This window comes from Epinephelus lanceolatus, chromosome 8 (genome assembly GCF_041903045.1).
Source record: "Epinephelus lanceolatus isolate andai-2023 chromosome 8, ASM4190304v1, whole genome shotgun sequence".
Taxonomy (NCBI): domain Eukaryota; kingdom Metazoa; phylum Chordata; class Actinopteri; order Perciformes; family Serranidae; genus Epinephelus; species Epinephelus lanceolatus.
The window spans coordinates 12,247,105-12,266,251 of record NC_135741.1 but is presented as its reverse complement, the minus strand read 5'-3'; the positions used below and the strand labels follow the sequence as shown (position 1 = coordinate 12,266,251).

The 19,147-nt window shown below is 41.2% G+C and overlaps 2 protein-coding genes and 1 long non-coding RNA gene across 6 annotated transcripts in view; 1 reads left to right on the top strand and 2 right to left on the bottom strand.

The window, feature by feature from the left end:
* The window catches only part of LOC144464136 (uncharacterized), a 31,850-nt gene extending 29,579 nt beyond the window's left edge, over positions 1-2,271 (bottom strand). The window contains exon 1 of one of the 2 annotated variants that reach the window (XR_013491930.1): positions 2,199-2,271. This is a non-coding gene — a long non-coding RNA (uncharacterized LOC144464136). The remainder of the gene's footprint in view (positions 1-2,198) is intronic. The other variant, XR_013491929.1, reaches the window with a different exon arrangement.
* Positions 2,272-4,229: 1,958 nt separating this feature from the next.
* On the bottom strand, positions 4,230-6,408 carry LOC117258898 (urotensin-2-like). The gene is made up of 4 exons (XM_033630121.2): positions 6,218-6,408; positions 4,995-5,120; positions 4,590-4,630; positions 4,230-4,492 (listed from the first exon to the last, which is right to left on the bottom strand). Exons 1-4 carry the CDS (start codon positions 6,321-6,323, stop codon positions 4,379-4,381), a joined length of 387 nt encoding a protein of 128 aa, XP_033486012.1. The 5' UTR covers positions 6,324-6,408; the 3' UTR covers positions 4,230-4,378.
* Positions 6,409-12,243: 5,835 nt separating this feature from the next.
* Positions 12,244-19,147, top strand: part of ccdc187 (coiled-coil domain containing 187) — a 24,401-nt gene continuing 17,497 nt past the window's right edge. The window contains exons 1-2 of one of the 3 annotated variants that reach the window (XM_078169847.1): positions 12,244-13,064; positions 13,386-13,478. In XM_078169847.1, the coding sequence (XP_078025973.1) occupies positions 13,427-13,478 (52 nt within the window). In that variant the 5' untranslated portion in view covers positions 12,244-13,064; positions 13,386-13,426. The remainder of the gene's footprint in view (positions 13,065-13,385; positions 13,479-19,147) is intronic. The other 2 variants (XM_033629228.2, XM_078169848.1) reach the window with 2 other exon arrangements.

Genomic DNA, 19,147 nt, shown 5'->3' with positions numbered 1-19,147 from the left:
CCTAAGCTTGTCCCAAAATAGGGGTTTGACAAATCCATATTTTTGACAATTGAGCGATTTCTGTATATAAAGAAGGCTGAAAGTATGTAGGAAAAAAAAACATTTACCCAAAGGGGATTGTATTTTAGAAATATATTATTTTATTCATTAAAAATGGGTCAAAAACAGGTACGAGACAAAAACAGAATATTTGTATAGTTTTGTTTGAATGCCTAAGAAGTATGGTTGTATTGTTTGTAAATAGTGTAAATAACTGGGATAAAAATGAGCTATGTGCATGAAAAGTATGAACAGAGTCAAAAAGGGAAAAAAAAACAACAAAAGCAGTAGTGGCTATGCTCTGTAAAATTAAAACTATTTCACTATTAGAGTATTTTATTTTATTTTGATTGTTCTTGAGAAGAACATTTTGCTAAAGCATGATATTATTGCAATATAAAAAGTAAAAAAAAATACTGTATTTAGAGTTAGGAGAAGTCTGCAAAATTATCTTAAAAACAAGTATGGTTATGTTTACATTTTTTTTTTATTATCATTTGTTTGTTTTGGGCTACCAAGAATCTTTTGCCAATGGTGCCAAGGTATGTGAATGCTATATAGCTTAAGAAGAGAATTAAGTTAATTTTTGCAGAACAGATAATCATACAGTGAAATACACACTAGCACTGACGACCATACGATCACAGGTGGTCGAGGATCACTAGAACAATAAGGTACACAGTCTGCAGAGGGAGTCATATTTAAAGCAGAAAGCATTTAAGTCTCTCATGTCTCCACCATTCCCACAGATAACTGAAGCATTTGACCATCACTGAACACACCATAGCAGAGTTTGACTTTTTTATTTTTGTTGTCATTGCAAATGGAATGTGTTACTGAGGTATCTTGCCTGATGTTAAAGATTGTCAGCCTTGCCCATGGTGTTAAATCGCCTCTTTAAATTTACACAATGTTGCAGCAAACACTGATCGATCAATTCTTGGCTGATCCCTGTAATCACTTGTACGGATTTTTCCGAATACAATCTTTTAATTTTAAGAAAGCACCTTGATCAAGGCTGCCACAGTCTAAACAGACCTTGTATTCCATGTCAAAAAGAACAAAAATGTCTGGTTGAAACATGTGTAGCATAACTGTACATGAGTGGATTTCTTCGTCAAGCAGCTCAAAACGTTTGCAAAACCGACTGTTCCGACAGTCACAGGTGCTAAACAGCAGCACTAAAAGTTGCCTTGATGCACGGTCAATGAGCCAAAATGACTGTAACTAATGTGTAAAAAAACAGTGCACTGGTGCCATTTATAACTACGAGGCATACGATGTGTCTTGTCCATTGGGTAATATATATACTGTATATATTACAGTTTTGACTGGGCTGTTGGAACAATCTGAAAGAGGAGCTGCTGGTTTAGAGGTGCCTGTTGGTTGCTGCCTAATTCCTCTAATATATTCCTACCAGAACTACCAGGAAGTGTATTCTGTATCAAAGTAATGACATTTGATTATTCAGCCAAGTGCCACTGAAAAACTTGAGTTTTGTTTATTGAAGTGTTGTCATGTTTGTTCAATAATTACTAGGCTACGAAGGTGTTTCTCTGATTTATTTATTTTCTCGACTGACTGGTTGTTTTGTTGTTTTTTCTGCCACACGCCCGATATGTAAACTTTTATTATTTCCCGAGTGTTTATGTAGAAAGTGCCTATTCATATCCTGATCACACAAACTCAGTGTCAGAATGCATCCGATGTACCTGAGGTTGAGAGAATGTGAGACGACGTGGTCACCCACACACACAGCTCTGTATCCTCTGCATGAACACACATCCGTCACCGTCACCTTACACTCACCAAAGCGACAATATGATATTCCCTGTTCACTCCAGTTATCAGCACAGCACTCCAGCTTGTCAACATGCTAAGCTTTACTTTGATTTTTATGCCTTCTTTTTATGTTATTTTTTTTAATGGGACAGCTTGTTAAAATCACACTTAGAAACGCCACTACTGGGGTTTGTTGCCTCGCATTCATCCTCCTGGTCTGTGGTTAGAATGCATAGCCAATGCAATGTCGTGGCAAAAAAGGAGAAGGATTTATTATGCTTGCATGGGTAAAATAGTTAACTGGGTGACAGAACTGCACCTAAAGCATGCTTATTTTCCTAGAATCGGTAGTCAGATAGACTTGTTAAAAGACTTACTGTTCTGTAAAACGATGAACGTTGGTTTGACGTGTCACAGAACTCCGAAAGACAGAGGGCATGTGACTGCAGGGCTGACGGGAAACCTACAAATGAGCCAATGATCAATACTCAGTAGCTACTGACGTTTTCACAGCAAAGCATGAGGACAGGATTGTGGTTTTTTTTTTAAGACCAAGCTCTAACTTTTTAGACTTATTTCTTCCGTTTTTTTATTTATTCTTTTTAAGATTTGATCAGTGTGCTCCCAACTTCAAATAGGACAAATGGTTGGAGACCATTGTGACAGTATGTATAGCAAGTATTAACTAAGTGACACACGGTACACACAGACACATGCACAAGACACAGCACACGCAGACATGTCAAGGTGTCAGTTTCATTTGTACACCGAGCGGCATCGCTCTTCTCCAGGCTGAGGGACTGGTTCACCTCCCTTCTGTATTTTACTCAGGGTGCCAAAATGGGGAGGAGGAAACAGAGCAGGACACGTGATTCACGGCAGAAGAAGCTGATACTGAAAAAACTTTCAGCGGGGCTTTCTGGTAAAGACAGACAGGTTCAGCGCTGCGATACTGAAGTCTTTAAAATGAATGAAATATAATCCATTTCCTCTCAGTAACGTTGAACACAGCAGACAGCGGTGGAGCCCTGGAATAAAGTCCTGTCATATACAGCTCATTAAGAAAAATGATTTGACTTTCTGTCATAGGAGCCTGTCAAATCATCGTATAATTCTGGCCGGTTCTTTAGGCCTTTAATTTATCTAAGTGACAAAGTGTAGAGGGTATTTAAGATTAAGAGTGTAGTTATATGAAAAGTTCACCTGCAAATCTTGTTTTTACTGCCATTTATGAATGGGATGACAGGTTAGCTGATAGGCACTCTTCACACACAGTATTATCAATTTCGAGACGTTCTGTGAATTGACCTGGGAATCTGCCTTTCCTCCTCTTCTTTTTCCCCGAGCACCCAAACCAGAGAAAGGTAGGCACATCAGGACAACAGAACAGAAACAGTTTTACAACATATTCCACTTGTGGACACAGAGCAATAAAGAACTATTTTGTGGAGACCTATAGACCTAGTGAAGTTTAAAATGATTGGACACATGTAGTCGACTTACTCTTATGCAAATGCCAGTATTGCAAGACAAGCATTCAGTAGTTTATGGACAGCAATTATATGGCACCCTTTACCGAACTGCACGTTTTCATCAATTCCAAACCGAGAAGAAAAAAAAAGGCCCTGCTTTGATAGAAAGTCACGGGTCCTCGACACTTTGCATGTGAACTAGTGTTAGATCTATTTTCCTCTCCTCTATAGCTGTCTTTCTCTCTGTCTTTCCCTGTTATGTGACCCAATTTTTCTCCGCCCCCGACCCTTGACCCCCCCCTTAAAAAGTTTCATCTCCTCTTGGTTCTCCTAATGTGTTTTGCTTTCCTCCTTTTTCTTCCCCTTCTCTTGTTTGTAAGTTTTATTTTTGTAATTGTGCATGTACAAGCGTCACTGACTCGATGGATATGTTAAAAAAAAAAAAAAGAGATTTCAGCTGCTGAAGCCATGCAAAACGTTTTGAATTGCCCTTAAAATATGGAAGATGTTTTCTGAATGCTTTATATTCTTTCTGCTGTAAAATAATAAAAAAAGGAAAAAATGAAGAAAACTCGAGAACACTTTGCTCCGTCTTTTTGTTGCTTTCTTTACTTCTACGAAAGGGTGAGTGGTTTCCTCTGCTCTCCGCTTCTGCAACACCTTTTTATCAAGAAAAGACATTTAGCAGAGTATTTATAATATAGTTTTATTTCTATTCAACATACAGGGCTGCATAACCTTTGACATTCATTTAAAAGACTTTTGGTCGTACATCAGACAACCAGGGACTTTTAACAAATGTAGTTTCACATACCATAAACATAGTCTCAATAAATCATCTTAAAGCCCCCAAGCAACTTGTCTCAATCACACCAATGGCATTGTTCTTTGTGTGAACAAATACAGACAGCGCTTATGTATGTGAGTGTGTATGTGTGAGTTCATGCACCTGGGCATGCATATGCACAGTGTATGCATGCATGATGTTTGTTATTTTGTCTGCATGTGAGTGCAAGATAGGGGTTTTGGTTTTAGTGCAAGCCCTGTCTCTTGTGTGTGGCATTGATGCCTGTTGACATGTTTTTTTAGACGCAGTATTTCCAGAAACATTCAGAATTCCCTGCTCTCTTTCTGAACTGTTTCCGGATGCCCAGCACGTGGCTGAAAGGATTTAGGAGACTTTGTTTCTCCAATAGGACCTGAAAGACAGGATAAAGCAGCAGCAATCAACATTCAGTTTACAGTATAGCTTACTTTACTGTGCTGTTGTAGGGATAATGTTTGTGGAGAACTCACCTCTCTTTTCATCCCTCGAGGAAGCAGGCTTGTTCTGACGCCTGAGAGAAAGTAAAACATGAGAATATTCAGATATTTGAGATAATGTGTGTCAGCTTGTTGCATTAGCCATGTTTCTGTGCACGTCAGGCTTTTGGGTAGTGTAGAGTGAAGTTTAAGGAGTGTGAAAAATGAGGGAATGTTGTGTGCACCTCTATCAATAACTACCCACTCTTGATCAATACCTTAGACCACCTAGTTCTCTAGTGGTGCTGCTTGGTATCCAACCACAGAAAGCTATGGTTACAGTGTGTGTATGATTTTAAATGTGGAGCACAAAGTGGGTGATTTTCCCTGGATAAAGCAAGAGTCTGCACCAAGTCTGAGCACTTCAGTATAAACTGTGTGTCTATGTGTGTTTCTTACCATCTCTGTTAAACTCCCCAGATATCAGAGAGGAATATCTGAGACCAGCACCGTCCTGAGGAGGGAAGCTTTGCTCAGAGAGGGACAGATCATCCAGAGCGCCGACTCCTCGGTCCTCCACTGATGCTGAGGAGTAACCCAACAGCCACACAAAGTTGGTAACACACAGTTGACAGGTAGAGAGTCACACTCTACAATTTCTAGAAATGTATTTAGAGTATTTTTGTAGGAAACACAGAGTTTGATTTTTATTCTACGCACAATGATGACTTTTAAATTATTTGAATAGAAAACTGAACTGGCAACAGAGAAATCCTCCATCAGTGGTCCATGTGTGTGAACTTTGGCAGAACAATCAGCGTTCAATACCGCAACTCTGAAGTAATTACCTCAAGGCCTGAGGACATGACTGTCTGCCATTAAAGCTGTAGTTGGAAACTTTGGAAAGTTGGAAATATTTTTTATATATTTGCTAAAACTGCCAGTACATCCTCACACTACAGACAAATAATCTGTGAAAAGAAAAATCATACTACTCTGCCTACTTTATTGCCTTATTCTAACCCTTAAAACACCTGAACAAAAACAACCAATCAGAGCCGAGGAGTCTCAAACGCAGCTGCCTGTCACTGCTCGTGAACTGTGGTCAAACTGTCAAACTAGGCAGCGCCGATCAAATATAAATGAAACAAGGTTTTGTCACTGCATTGCCTATTCCTCATCTGATATTTTAGTGTACTGTTTAGCTGTTAAATAACAAAGTTAGTCCGGCTGGTGGGCTGTGCATGGTACTTTGGTTGACTGTTTCCAGCATGATGGCCGATTCACAAACTTTCTCATTTTACAGCTAAACAGTACACTAAAATATGTTGCTGAAAACATTTGAGGTGAGAAATGGGCAATTCAGTAACAGGATCTCGATTCATATTTGATCAGCGCTGACTGCGATGACTGACAGCTGCGTTAGAGGCTCCTGAGCTCTGGTTGGGTGTTTTCGGTGCGCCGCGGTAGATTCTAATGAAAGCTGTTAAAAGTAGTAGGAAGAGAAGGTGGAACATGATCTGTCTCCTGTATTTCTTTCAGGATATAGTGACAGTTTCAGCAAATATGACACAAAGTTATTTTCATAAAAGTTACCAACTGTAGCTGTAACCATCACAGACTACGTTCTATTACTAAAAATGCTAATAACAGCAATAAGGGAGGTATGACTTCCCACTCACCAGGTCCTGGATAGGGCATCTCCGCAGATTCTGTGATGGGGTGGGCCAGCAGTGGGCCAGAGGCCACGAGCAGGAAGGCCCAGGACAGGAGATGGTTACACTTCATATCTACAGGACGCTGTCGCTGAAAGTGTCTCTGAGTCTCACGGTGGTCCTCAGGTGAGAAGAAGACTTGTACGTGCTCTGTTGGTCCCAACTGGGTTATATATACTTCCAGCTGTAGCCTGTCCCCCCTCCCCCATGCCACGCAGCAGACACACACTTTTGCTGGCCACAAACAGCCATCAGCAATATCCACAATCCCATCCCTTCTAACTGCGATAAATCAACACGATGTCACAGGTGAATTATAGGCTCAATAAAGAGACAAGTGCCGCAGCCCATGCTTCAAGGGCACAGTCGTGTTTTACCAGCTCTTCAGCTTGATTGACTGTTTTACTGACTTTGTAAATGGGATCGAAGCAGGTGTTTCAGATGTCACTCTCAACAACATCCTGTAGGGGAGCAGGTGGAGAAACTGGGCAGCCAAATGACTAATGTTTTTATGCTACCAGCTCATTAAACTCTTGGGCCATTTGAATCCTCTTGACTCAGAGCCCACAGAAAAACTTCACAGTCGGAGCTGCATACAGAGCAGAGAGAATTCCTAATAAAACGGCATAATTACTTGCACAGAGGTTCAGTGGAAATGCTAAAATGTTCAGGGCCTTGCAGCCTATAAGCCATCTGACATTTTAAGTCAATTTAAGACAGCAGAGAATTTTCCATGGGTCACTGAATCAGATTGATTCATGCACATTATTTAGAGGCCTTGTTCTGGTAAGATGTTAAATTTGCACTTTCACTTCCTCTTAGTCATGCAATAAAACTTTATTAGCACGTCCAGCATGGATAGACAGAGTCAGAAACCTTTCCTATCAGTGAAGACTGGAGGACAGGCTGAGACAGCTATTTACAGAGTCACATTTTGCAACTCTGTATATAATTTGTATATTTATAAGAAGTAGTGACGTCAATGTTCAGTCTCTTGTATGATAATGAGGGTCGGCGAAGCGACAGTGACATTTAATTTTATAGCCAGAAGGCCAGACACTCCATTAGGTGTTGCTTTATATCATAAAAAGCTATTAAGATTTATATTCTGTATTAGTCAAGGTCCTGCTGCCAGCTTATTCCAGCCTCCAAAATAAATGTTGTCTCTCCCATACTTGAGGTTTATCCTGCTATATTCTGGATCCTCTTTGCAATTTAATGTGGAATCTGGATTTCTTTAAGGGGTAGATGTTTTGTAACAAACATTGACACATACTACACTTTCTTGAGATTCATACACCATAATGTGTATCAGTATGAACAGAGTAGAGTGGAAATAATAGTTTTTTTTGCCTTCAGAACTGTCTTAATTCATCGTGTCATAGATTCAACAAGGTGCTGGAAACATTCCTCAGAGCTTTGGGTCCATATTGACATGATAGCATCACACAGTTGCTGCAGATTTGTCAGCTGCACATCCATGATGTGAATCTCCTGTTCCACCACATCCCAAAGGTGCTCTATTGGACTGAGATCTGGTGACTGTGGAGGCCACTGGAGTACAGTGAACTCATTGTCATGTTCAAGAAACCAGTTTGAGATGATGTGAGCTTTGTGACATGGTGCGTTATCCTGCTGGAAGTAGCCATCAGAAGATGGGTACACTGTGGTCATAAAGGGATGGACACGGTCAGCAACAATACTCAGGTAGGCTGTGGTGTTTAAACCATGCTCAGTTGGTACTAAGAAAATATCCCCCACACCATTACACCACCAGCAGCAGCCTGAACCGTTGATACAAGGCAGGATGGATCCATGCTTTCATGTTTACACCAAATTCTGACCCTACCATCTGAATGTGGCAGCAGAAATCCAGACTCATCAGACCAGGCAACGTTTTTCCAATCTTCTATTGTCCAGTTTTGGTGAGCCTGTGTGAACTGTAGCCTCAGTTTCCTGTTGTTAGCTGACAGGAGTGGCACCTGGTGTGGTCTTCTGCTGCTGTAGCCCATCTGCTTCAAGGTTGGACGTGTTGTTGGTTCAGAGATGGTCTTCTGCAGACCTGGGTTGTAACCAGTGGTTATTTGAGTTACTGTTGCCTTTCTATCATCTTGAACCAGTCTGGCCATTCTCCTCTGACCTCTGGCATCAACAAGGCATTTTCACCCAGAGAACTGCTGCTCACTGGATATTTCCTCTTTTTGGGACCATCCTCTGTAAACCCTAGAGATGGTTGTGTGTGAAAATCCCAGCAGTTTCTGAAATACTCAACAGCCATGCTACGTTCAAAGTCACTTAAATCACCTTTCTTCCCCATTCTGATGCTCAGTTTGAACTTCAGCAGGTTGTCTTGACCATGTCTTCATGCCTAAATACATCCAGTTGCTGCCATGATTGGCTAATTAGCTATTTGTGTTAACCAGCAGGTGAACGGGTGTACCTAATAAAGTGGCCAGTGAGTGTATGTGTGTATGTATAAGAGTACCATGAGAAATGTCTTGATAAAATAATCAAAAGGCATTGCAGAGGCGAATGTTATATGTAGGAATTTAACTTTGTTGTCTATGAGCAAACGAATACAAACACTAATGAGCTAAAATCACCTTCACCATCTTTATTCAGCACTCTGATTTTGCGCAGGCAATTTAGTGATATCCTCATAGTTGAGGCCTTCACCAGTATTGAAATAAAATCCAGGGTCTTCTTTGAGACCAAGACAAGACAGAGTAAAAATATGGTCAAGTGGGAGCCCAGTGGTTTAGTGGGTAGAGCTGGTATTCCATAAATGAAGGCAATGTCCTTGCAGCAGTGACTGTGGGTTTGATTCCAGCCTGTGCCCCCTTGCTGCATGTCATCCTCTTTCTCTCCCTCTCTCATGCTTAGACTGTCCTATCTAAGAAAGCCAAAAAGATCATCTTAAAAAAGAATATGGTCAAGTTTGAGACCAGACTGAGACCTTCAAAGAGTGGTCTTGAGACCAAAATCAATCCTTACTACAACACTGATAAACAGTTTAGAAGCTAAAATTAACTGTAACAACCATGTGTTTGTTCAGAATTACCATGGTAACACTTGATATTTGAGCCCTGTCCCTGCAGTGATAAATGAATTTATACTAAAAGCATTATGATGATGATGATGATGATGATTATTATTATTATTAGTAGTAGTAGTAGTAGTAATAGTAGTAGTAGTAGTATTATGTAGTATTGTTATTAGTAGTATTTACTAAATGTAAATCTTAGTATACGAAGCAATATCTCAATGGAAAAATATTTAATTACAACTGAAGTCCTGCTTTTATAATGTTTAGTATGAATGTAAACAAGTATCTGCAGTAAAATACACTGAGGTAGCAGATGTAGTGCAAAATATGGAGTTTTGAATCCAGCTGCATTAAAGTAATACTTCACCCACAAAATGACTATTAATATATCCATCATTTATGTCATGTTACCTTGAGTTTGTGAAGAAAACCTTATATTTCTCACATGCCTGCAGTAAGTGAAGAGTCCCAAAATGGCAAACATTGTTGATTAATTAGAGTCATTGGGGACCATGTTTAATAAGGAGCTAAATCAGGACAAAAAGCAATGATATTATGTGTTTTGTAATTTGAAAACTTTTTGCCCAACTTTTTGTTGTTAAACATATGTTTAACAACATCTGTTTATAAACTCTCACAAAATTGCAGCAGTATAATCCAAATCTCATGTATCCAGTCGTATGCATTAATTTTCCTTCAGCCCTTTCTGACTGGAAGTAAAATTAAAACTTATCGGAACTAAAGGTGAAACTTATTTATGCCTCTACATGTCGTCCCGTTGACTAGGGGCTGAAGATATTCAGCATTAAAGCAGCATTGTTGTGTGGTTCTGGCCAAAGTGGTGCTCGGTCTGATTAAATCTCACCTGGTGGGTGGTTGAGGTTAAAGAATGCAAAATATTCTGTGGTCTGAAAGTATAATTTGTTTCTCCTGAAAAAAAAATCAGAATATGAGCCACTAGCTTCAGAATGTACTGAAGTAAAAACAGAAATATTTTGCTTTGAGACTGTGACGTACTGTTTATACAGCTTGTAACAGCAGAATGTGACTGAAACACTTAAATATCCCAATAGGAACACCAGGCATTATTCAGATGCTACAGAATTTATCAACATTTGATTTCACATTGACTGAAAGCATCTGACATATAGACAGTCTGAATTTTCTAAAGGCCATGGATGCCAAAGCTACACATCACCAAACAACTGTATCAGTCCAAGCTATGTGGCCTGGCAGGTTTTTATGACTTGGTGACATCACTCGACCTCATGGATATGTGACTGACACATGTGCAGCCAGCAGAGGGCAACATTACGTCTAGAAAACCACGTTAACAGTGCAATATACCACCTATACACATTTCCAGCAAATTAACCTCCAGTGTAAACTCCTCAGTGTGGCTCCGAGGGGCAAAATATCTTTCTAGACAGTCTTCTTTGTTCCTCCGTCATTTCAGCAGTCTTCAAAGACTCTCAGCTTGACAGAGTGCAAATTGAATGTCACAAAACCTGTAGCCTTCAAAACCTAAAATAGCCTATAAATTTTCATCATCATTGACATTTACAAGACAGTTTTTTAAGAGCAGCGTTTCATCCTCCTCAGAAATGAGTCTTTTGATAATATTTTTGACACAGGGAGCTTGAAGGTTTCCTGCCCATCTGAATTAATCAGTGAGTTGCAGCTCCATCCAGGTGCACACGGGAGGAAATGATGATAAGGGCTGTTAGTTTGCCACACATCAAATCAACTTCAGGTTTTTCTTGCAACAGAAGTCAAGTGAAATGTTCAGTGTCAGGGAGTAACTAGTTACATGTAATCAAATTACAATATAGGCTAAATGTAATTGTCATTAGTTACAGTTCATTCTGTTGCTTTGCATCTTTTCACCTTGCAGGAATGCCTTCTTTTGACATAGCCTATTTCTGAACAGCTTTGTTGCCCAGTTTAAAACATTTGTAAGTAATCAAATGTAATGCATTACATTTTATTAATGGAGTGATTAAAATAGTTACATTAGCCCTTCTTTTCATACTTAAATAGGAAGCCATAAGAATTGTGAACAAAACCTCATACAGAGAACCAACAAACTCACTATTTATTAAACTAAATATATTTAAATTTGAAGATTTTGTCAACTTTTGTACAGGGCAAACAAGAAAAACAATTATTACCTGAAAGTATCCAAAAGTTGTTTCAAAGGAGAGAAAGTTAACGTGCTTTGAGAGGTGTTTTTATGTTCAAAAAACCATTGGTGAGGACCAATGCCAAACTACATTGTATCTGAGTTTATGGAGCAGTTGTCCTGAGGAACTGAAACATGCAGAACATTAAGTAGGTTTAAGCAAAAATTTAAAAAATAATGTATTGATCAAATACGAAAATAGATGATCAGACTGTAATACTGATGTAGAAGAAAATGGTGCAGGGAACTTAAATCGCGCAAGTTGCCTTTTGTAAGTTGTATTTTGTGTGTTTTATTTGGTCTTTGTTGCTATTTTGCCTTGTTTGCCTGTTTTGGTTTGTTTTGTTGTCGATTGTTACACATGAATTGCTGTTAAGGGGGTAGCTGCTATAAGATGTACACCTTTTTTGGGCTGCAGAAGTGTCCAAGTTATGTTAAATGACTTTGTAAAGTTTTGCACTGTACTATTTAAGTATCTGCCACTTTCTGTGAGAGGCATGGATTTGAAGATTAATACATGATGTTCTTATTCTATTTGCAAACTTGTAATCTGTAACCCATGACATCTCAAAGCAAACCTCTCCCATAAGTGGAAATGTTATATTTCCAGACATGCTATTAAACTTTTACAGTTGCCAGAATGGTCACTTTTGCAGCACCAGTCCCTGCTGATATTTTCTCCTTTTTACCTTAATGCATTTATTGCAATTAAATCAATAAAACACACTTTTACTTTGGAAACTCAGGCTTCATTGTTTGAGTGATTGGAACATTCGGCTGGTTAAGTGCTGCCTTCACCAACAGTTAGAAATGTGGCGACTCGGTGAGAAAGTGGGTGCGTGGGCCTGTGTGATAGTCGTGCTGTAATATTATGTGGGATGGGAATCGCTAACTGGAAGTGAGAACCGGTTGTCTAGCAGTATGAACACTATGCTGTCTTGCGCCTGTCTGTACACTGTTTTAATTTATAACCTTTTGGCCTGAGTTGGCTAATCTTTTCCCGGATTACTAGCTTTATAAGCCACTCTACGATTAACTGACCTTGTTTAAAAATGTTAGAGAAAGGGGTCTTTCCTTCACCAGATGTCTTGTAAATAAAAAAAAAGCATAAAAAAGGGGCGAATTGCCGTTTTTATTAGGCAACATCGTGACTCGTAAGAGATAAGTCCGAGCTCGGAGGAGCACCTGAAGGCGTCAGCCGTTAACCGCCCCCACTGCTGCCGAACAGGAGCCGTGAAGAAGCAGCCGGAGCGACAGGCTGTGGGCTAAGTTTGTCCGCCCTGGCTTCCCATCACGAGTCGACGGGGCTTTGTTTCATTGATGAACAACAGAAGAAACCGTCGCTGGCGTTTTAACATTCACACCAAAAGTGGAGGCGTTAGAGACGGTCAAGCACGTTCGTGACACTCCAGATAATTTGAGAGGGACACAAAAAGAAGAAGAAGAAGAGAGGAAAGGAGGGAGGGAGAGGGAAAAGTGCGACGGTGGACGAAGTTGACACTTCGCTGTCATGTTTGGTACTTGTTGAATAGGCTGTGTGTACATCCACAACACTGGAGGCTGTGTGGGCAGCGTGCTGGGAACAGGTAGGTTGTAACACAATGGCTCTTCGGCTCTCTGACTGAATGTTTCTCTGGTTATTCTTTTACTTTGCTCGATAAACAAGTGGCCTACAACAATTCAGATACTGTTTCACCTTTCAGGGTCTAGTTACTGTTTGTAGCAACACTGCCAGTGTTAGCTTGTCAGTCATTAGCTGACTTGTTTGCATTAACACCAGTAGTCTGTTTAACTTACACTTAAAGGTCTGGTTGTGTAACTTAAGGGTTTCTTTCCCACTTGTTGTGCCTTGCCTTCAATTTCATTTAGCCACATATTAACTTCCAGTATTCCCTCTCTGGTCCCAGGGTCTTGTGTATCACCATGAGGCTGTGACAGATCAAGCACAATGATGGCAGAGCTGGAAATTGACCAGTCCAACCTTCCACGTGTCCAAGAAGGTGAGGACACACTCTGACACTGACCCAACTCCTGCATCCATAGCAGCTTTAAACCATATGGAAAAAGTGTGTGCACTGTGGAGAATGCACCATGGTCTGCCCTGGAGAAAAGTTGGTTTTGTTTAGCCCTGCCACAGGGAGGGTCAGAGGTCAGGGTCAGCTACTGAGCTGCAGACATGGAGCCAGTTGGGAATGAGTGTTTGATTCATGGACACTTCGGCACAATGAATATAAAGGACAGGCTTGTCTGCCCATCTGCTGCATGCTTTTTAGAGAGACAGAGACATCTGACGACTTCCTAGTGTCTCTTTTTTTACATTCTGAATAACTGGCCTTGGCACCAAGTGGCTGCTTTGCTTCTGACCTTGTGCTTGATTTTCTATGGCATCGGTACTCCATCTCAGACAAGACGTAGCTTGCCATATGTTTTGACTGTTTGCAGCAGACACCGGTTCACTCATTCAGCTGAACAGAGATGAATCTCATCATATACACGACTGTGTGCTGGCTATAGATAAGAGCAAGGACTGAGATGGTTGTTTGGAACATGTTATATCTCAGGGGAAGAAAGTGCTATCACTTGAGATGAGGGCTTTTACTGCAACATATGTGACATTTAACCTTTTTAAGTTGAAACAGTCTGACTTGCAAGAGTTTCCTAGGCAGAATATGCAGTTCCAGACCTGACTGGGGGTAAAATTGTATTTAAATTCAGTTTTAAATTCAGTTTGATTCAATGACCCAAACAGAACAATCATAATTGCTCCTAATACGTTTGGTCTTTGGAATATTGACGACAAATATGACTTTGCTGCCCCCCAGAATATGAAGACATTCAGATACTTAGACAAAAAACACGCCGGAGTGAGAACTGTAGTGAAGTTTAACATGGGAGAACCATCTGCAAACTCCTACTGGTCAAAAATATAAATAAAAGATAGATAGATACTAATGTAGCTCTCGTGCACAAAATTAGTTTGAACTGCTGGCATTTAAGTATGAAAACATTCACAGGTAAGGAATGTCTAAGCTGTAGCCTGGGTGTAGAGCGTTGACTCAGTCTTTGGCATGTCCATACTAATGAATGGGTTAGAAATAGGTCTGCATGTCTTTTATCAAGGGAGATAATTCAGCACTCTGCTCTTGTGTCCGTACACAAAGGGCACACTGTGCAGCTTTGCATTTTTATGCTTTATTGAGCAGGGGCCAGTGCGCAAACAAAGCCAGTAATAGCAGCAATAAACTACTCATTGAGACAATTGCTGCATGTAAATCAGATGTCTGGTCCGTGTCACTTTTTCCGCTCATCATCCACTTTCACCAGACAGATATGCTGTCCCACTCTGTGGCATTGGGGTTGTTTACTTAACGTCCCACTGTGGTTGTTTATGCTACAATTTCCCTAAGAGCTGTAGTTCCCCCACGTCCCACTTCTCCTCTACTTTCCTCCCCATCCGAGAGTCTCGGCCAAGTCAACTTTCTTTGTTTTCACTGCCCCTCTTATCAGTTCCTGTTTTGTCCCTCCTCTAGCTGCTCCTGATATAGCCTGATGTGCAGAGGGAATGCAGCTCCCAGAGGAATTCCCCCACCTCCCCCCCGTTCCTAATTTCACTCTCACCAACTGACCCAGAGTCCCATTACCCTCGTCACCTCTCTTTGTTCTCCATGACGGCCTGGTCCAGTTCATGAGGCTGGCTGGCCCTGTTCACCTAGTTTATAACACGGCACGGAGAGCTGTGGGATGAACGGACACTTCATGGTGTAATTTTGTTGCAAAAAGACAGACAGAGAGAGAGAGAGAGAGCGAGAGCGTGGGTGGTTGGTGGGGGATTTTGGCTGAAAATAGAACCCTTGTCATTTTCTCCTTTTCGCCCGTTTCTTTGTTTGGCAGGCACTTGCCACTGCTGCTATTCAAGTAGCTGCGAAGATGAAAGAGAAATATCTCTGTCTATGTTTGATCGGAGCTGCTCCCTCGAGCTGGATGCCTGAGATAATCTGCATAATTTTATTTTAGGTGATTGGCTGTCAGTTCTCTGATGTTAGTTGGACTAAAAGACAAAGTGCATGCATGCACATATGAGATTTAGTTACATCGGCAAAAATAGTCAGGCCTTTCTTTCTGTTTCTGATCACTAGTCATGTGGAATATTTGTGAGGGACGAGAGGCATTAAAAAAGGAAATAATTTACTTTGTTTTGACTGTTTGAGCTTTGAGGTCACACAGGTCGTGGTTTCCTGCTTTGTAACATCCCTTTCTCCCACAGCCTCACTGCAGAGACAGTCTGCCCACACTGCAGGGGAACATACTGGGCAATGCAGTGGGTGGCTGCTAATATTTTGAAATCTTTACTTGTTCTTTGCGCATTTTTTGAGACAATCTTACCCCTCAGTGGATTTTAGCCTCTGGTGTTCAAATGCCACAGCCAATTTCTGTTGTCTGCTGGATCTTTGATTTACTATCCTCTTAGGAAACTGACACGGCCTGACAGGGTCTTTTCAGTGCCATCATTAAGAAGCTTACAGTAGGAGTGTGTATGTGTGTGAGTGTGGACTCGCACTGTGTCTCCATGTGCACATCCTGTCCGTCAAAACCTGTTTAGCAGTCATAATAACACAGTCTCCTTGTCCCTCCCCTGGAAGGGTAATGTGACCGTAGTTTAAAGGAGTTTGGAAAAACAAGTTACACCACAATTCTGACACACCCACACACACACTTACGTGTGCGCACACCCGGGCGAGACGTGTCATTTTCCTCCATCTTTCCCTCCTTTCTTTCGTTCCGCTCTCTGAGTTGTACTTTAGAGTAAACTCATGTTTTGAACTGTCAATTTGTCCTGTCGGATTAAAACCAAGCCGTCCACCTAATCCCTCCACATTGACAGACTGGACACATAAGGGCAGAGTGGAGATCCATTTAGCGGATAGTCTCTTAAGCTCTACAACAGGTGTAAGTGGTAATGCATGTCTGTCTTGGTGTGGGTTAACTCTCAGTGTGGACTTATGTGGTCATTTATGGTGTAAACAGACCCTTTTGGTGGCTTAGTGCTGTCTGGGTGATTTCTATGAACTTTGACTGTTGGGCCCCTCGAGACTGAAACATACACAGAGACTTATTCTCAGCAAGAACTTTGTTTTTTTGTCCCCTCCATTTTAAGGATTTAGGGAACAGAGTATGACTAAATTTTTACCACAAAAATGTTTCAGAAGCTGGGTTCTCTGACTTCACTATTTACAGAGCTGGACAAAGAGGAGAAATCCTCAGATTGACTTGTTGTATCAACTCAGAAGCAGTTGTGTAAATTTTCAGTGTGAGTGGTCATTTTTGCATTCATTTTCACTAAAAAATCTATATAAAAATGACGATGATGTGATTTTTTTTTTTTTGCTTGGGTCTGTACCAAACAAGCTTGTTCCCTTATGTCTGGAATGTGATTTGTAGGCTGGAGCTTCTCCGCCATTTACAATGGCATGCTGTGACATATTTTACCTTTTAAAAACATTGCAGCTCCTGGGATTTGGTCAATGCACTTGGTCATATTGCATTTTCGGTAATATTTGGATTAATTCTGCAGCCCTAGTTGAAACTGAACATTGCATTGTTGCAGCAGGCTCTAGTAGTTCAAGTAAAGCCTAGTTCACATTACACAATTTTCACCCTGATTTTGCGTTGCGGAGACTTATGTAATCTTTTGAGTGTTCATACCTGGCGACGTGTGTTTCTGTCATCGGGAGTCTGGGCAACTGCATTACGACCTGTGTGTACACACCACAACATTTCTCCACCGAGCCCTCGCCGATAGAGCCCCAGATAACGCGGTGACGTCACCAAACTACGTTTTTTAACTTGGAGACGACACATCGTAAAGGCATGTATGTTCTTCCCAGTGCTGAATCAGATCTGCCTCCAGGGCCTGGGTCCAAACACAACGTGCTCCCCCTGATCCTGTGGACGCCGCTGCTTGCCAGATCTTGGGAGAGAAACAAGCAACCAGGGCTAAGGAAACAAGCCCAAAAGAAGTGACGGATATAGAAAAAGGCAACGTTTAGAGAGCAAGCCCAAATAAGCAACTCCACTTTAGAAACAAGCCACTTCCAATTTGCAAGCGACTTTACAAAAAATCCACCCCAACGTCACGGCTAATAAGCAGACCTGGCAACCCTGCAGCTTGTCCTCCTCACATTTCTTCTGTCCTCCTGTGTACTGACATGGGACGTATCCTGCCTCTCATTGGCTGATGCTCTTGGTCAGTCGTGTCAGACTTCTCCAGTTTTCTGGAATGCCAGATATCCAGTCCCAGTCACAGACAAGGGGGCAACTTGCTCGTAGGCTTGTTCACACATGAGGACTTGTCGTGGCAGACTATCTGCCAACTCACCTCCGACCCAAGATGGCTTTCAAGATCCTCTGCGACGTCAAAATCGCGGTGAAAATCGTGTGATATGAACTAGGCTTAAGATGCAGCAATAATGAAGGAGAAGAGTGCTCTGTATATTTATAAGAATATGAATCTGATACAGTGACAACATAGGTCAATAGAGAACATGTCATTGGAGAGAAACTAGCACAAACCAAGTTTTCTTTGAGAGTACAAACTTGGCATGACTGCAAACACAGAGAAGCAGTCTCAAAGTCTGGGATGGGTCGAATGCTCAATGTGTCGTGTGTTTTCAATTAGCCACACAGATGGTCACAGCTGTACTATAGACTATGGGCTCCATGTCACTCTTACAATGAATCTTGAGGCCTCCCCTTCGTTCCCGTCATCCAGGGAAACTTCAGTTAGTAAGTAAACTTCCAAAGTCTTTGCTTGTCTTCTGTTCGTGCGTTTCTTTATTTTAGAGTTCTGCATCTTCTGACAAAGGGATCAAAAAAGCACAGTTGAAGCCTTAAGCAAACAAAGTGAGAATGAATGTCTCAGTTTTGACATCTCCTTCGCAGCGCTCACAGTGACAGCCAGTTTTACATGCACAGTATTCCAGATACTGGATCTAATTTGCACAGCAGCTGTTAAAGGAATATACAATGTATCTGGGCTCTCTGTAGCTGGGTTAAGAGCTTAAACAAATTATTATAAACAACATATGACATTTATATGTGTCAGCTCACCTCATAAACTGAATACTTTAGTATCCAAAGCATTAAGGGCACGGATGTAAACATAGCCGCTGTCTCTACAGAAGTGCCCTGCCTGCTCTCACAGGCTCAGTTGAGGGATTAACAGTAGGACAGGTGTTTTTAATTGGCCCGGCCTCTGTCTCAGGCTGGAGGCTCTTTCCCTCCGCAGTGAGCTAAATCTCCTCTTAAGCCCCGTCTTCTGTGCTGTTCCTGGCTTTCAAAAAACACCATTGTCGGAGCAGCCGGCCCGACTAGGTTCCCCGATGAATATCTGTGAGATAGCAAAGCAGTTTTTGTCTGGTCACCCTGAGCCGTGTGTCTGCAAAAGACGGAGGAAGTGGAGAAAACAGCTGGGCCACAGTGCTGCTGACTGTCTGTGTTTATTTTCTTTTGAGTCTTTTGAGTTTGTTTGACAGACTTTAAACACCCTTGGGCTTCTGCACGTAGAGGCTATCGTGGCTCATTAAGGACTACTGTAAACACTTGGCATGCCTATAGATGAGAATAACAGTCCACAGATGCTGAAGCTATTAAAGCCAATGTATAGATCAAA

Bases quoted from the DNA above. Each gene is read 5' to 3' on its own strand.
- LOC117258898 (XM_033630121.2), bottom strand. From the start codon at position 6,323: ATGAAGTGTAACCATCTCCTGTCCTGGGCCTTCCTGCTCGTGGCCTCT. The intron at 5,121-6,217 runs GTGAGTGGGAAG...GTTACTCCTCAG, and splicing joins GATGCCCTATCCAGGACCTG to CATCAGTGGAGGACCGAGGA. The intron at 4,631-4,994 runs GTAAGAAACACA...ACTTTCTCTCAG, and splicing joins TGGGGAGTTTAACAGAGATG to GCGTCAGAACAAGCCTGCTT.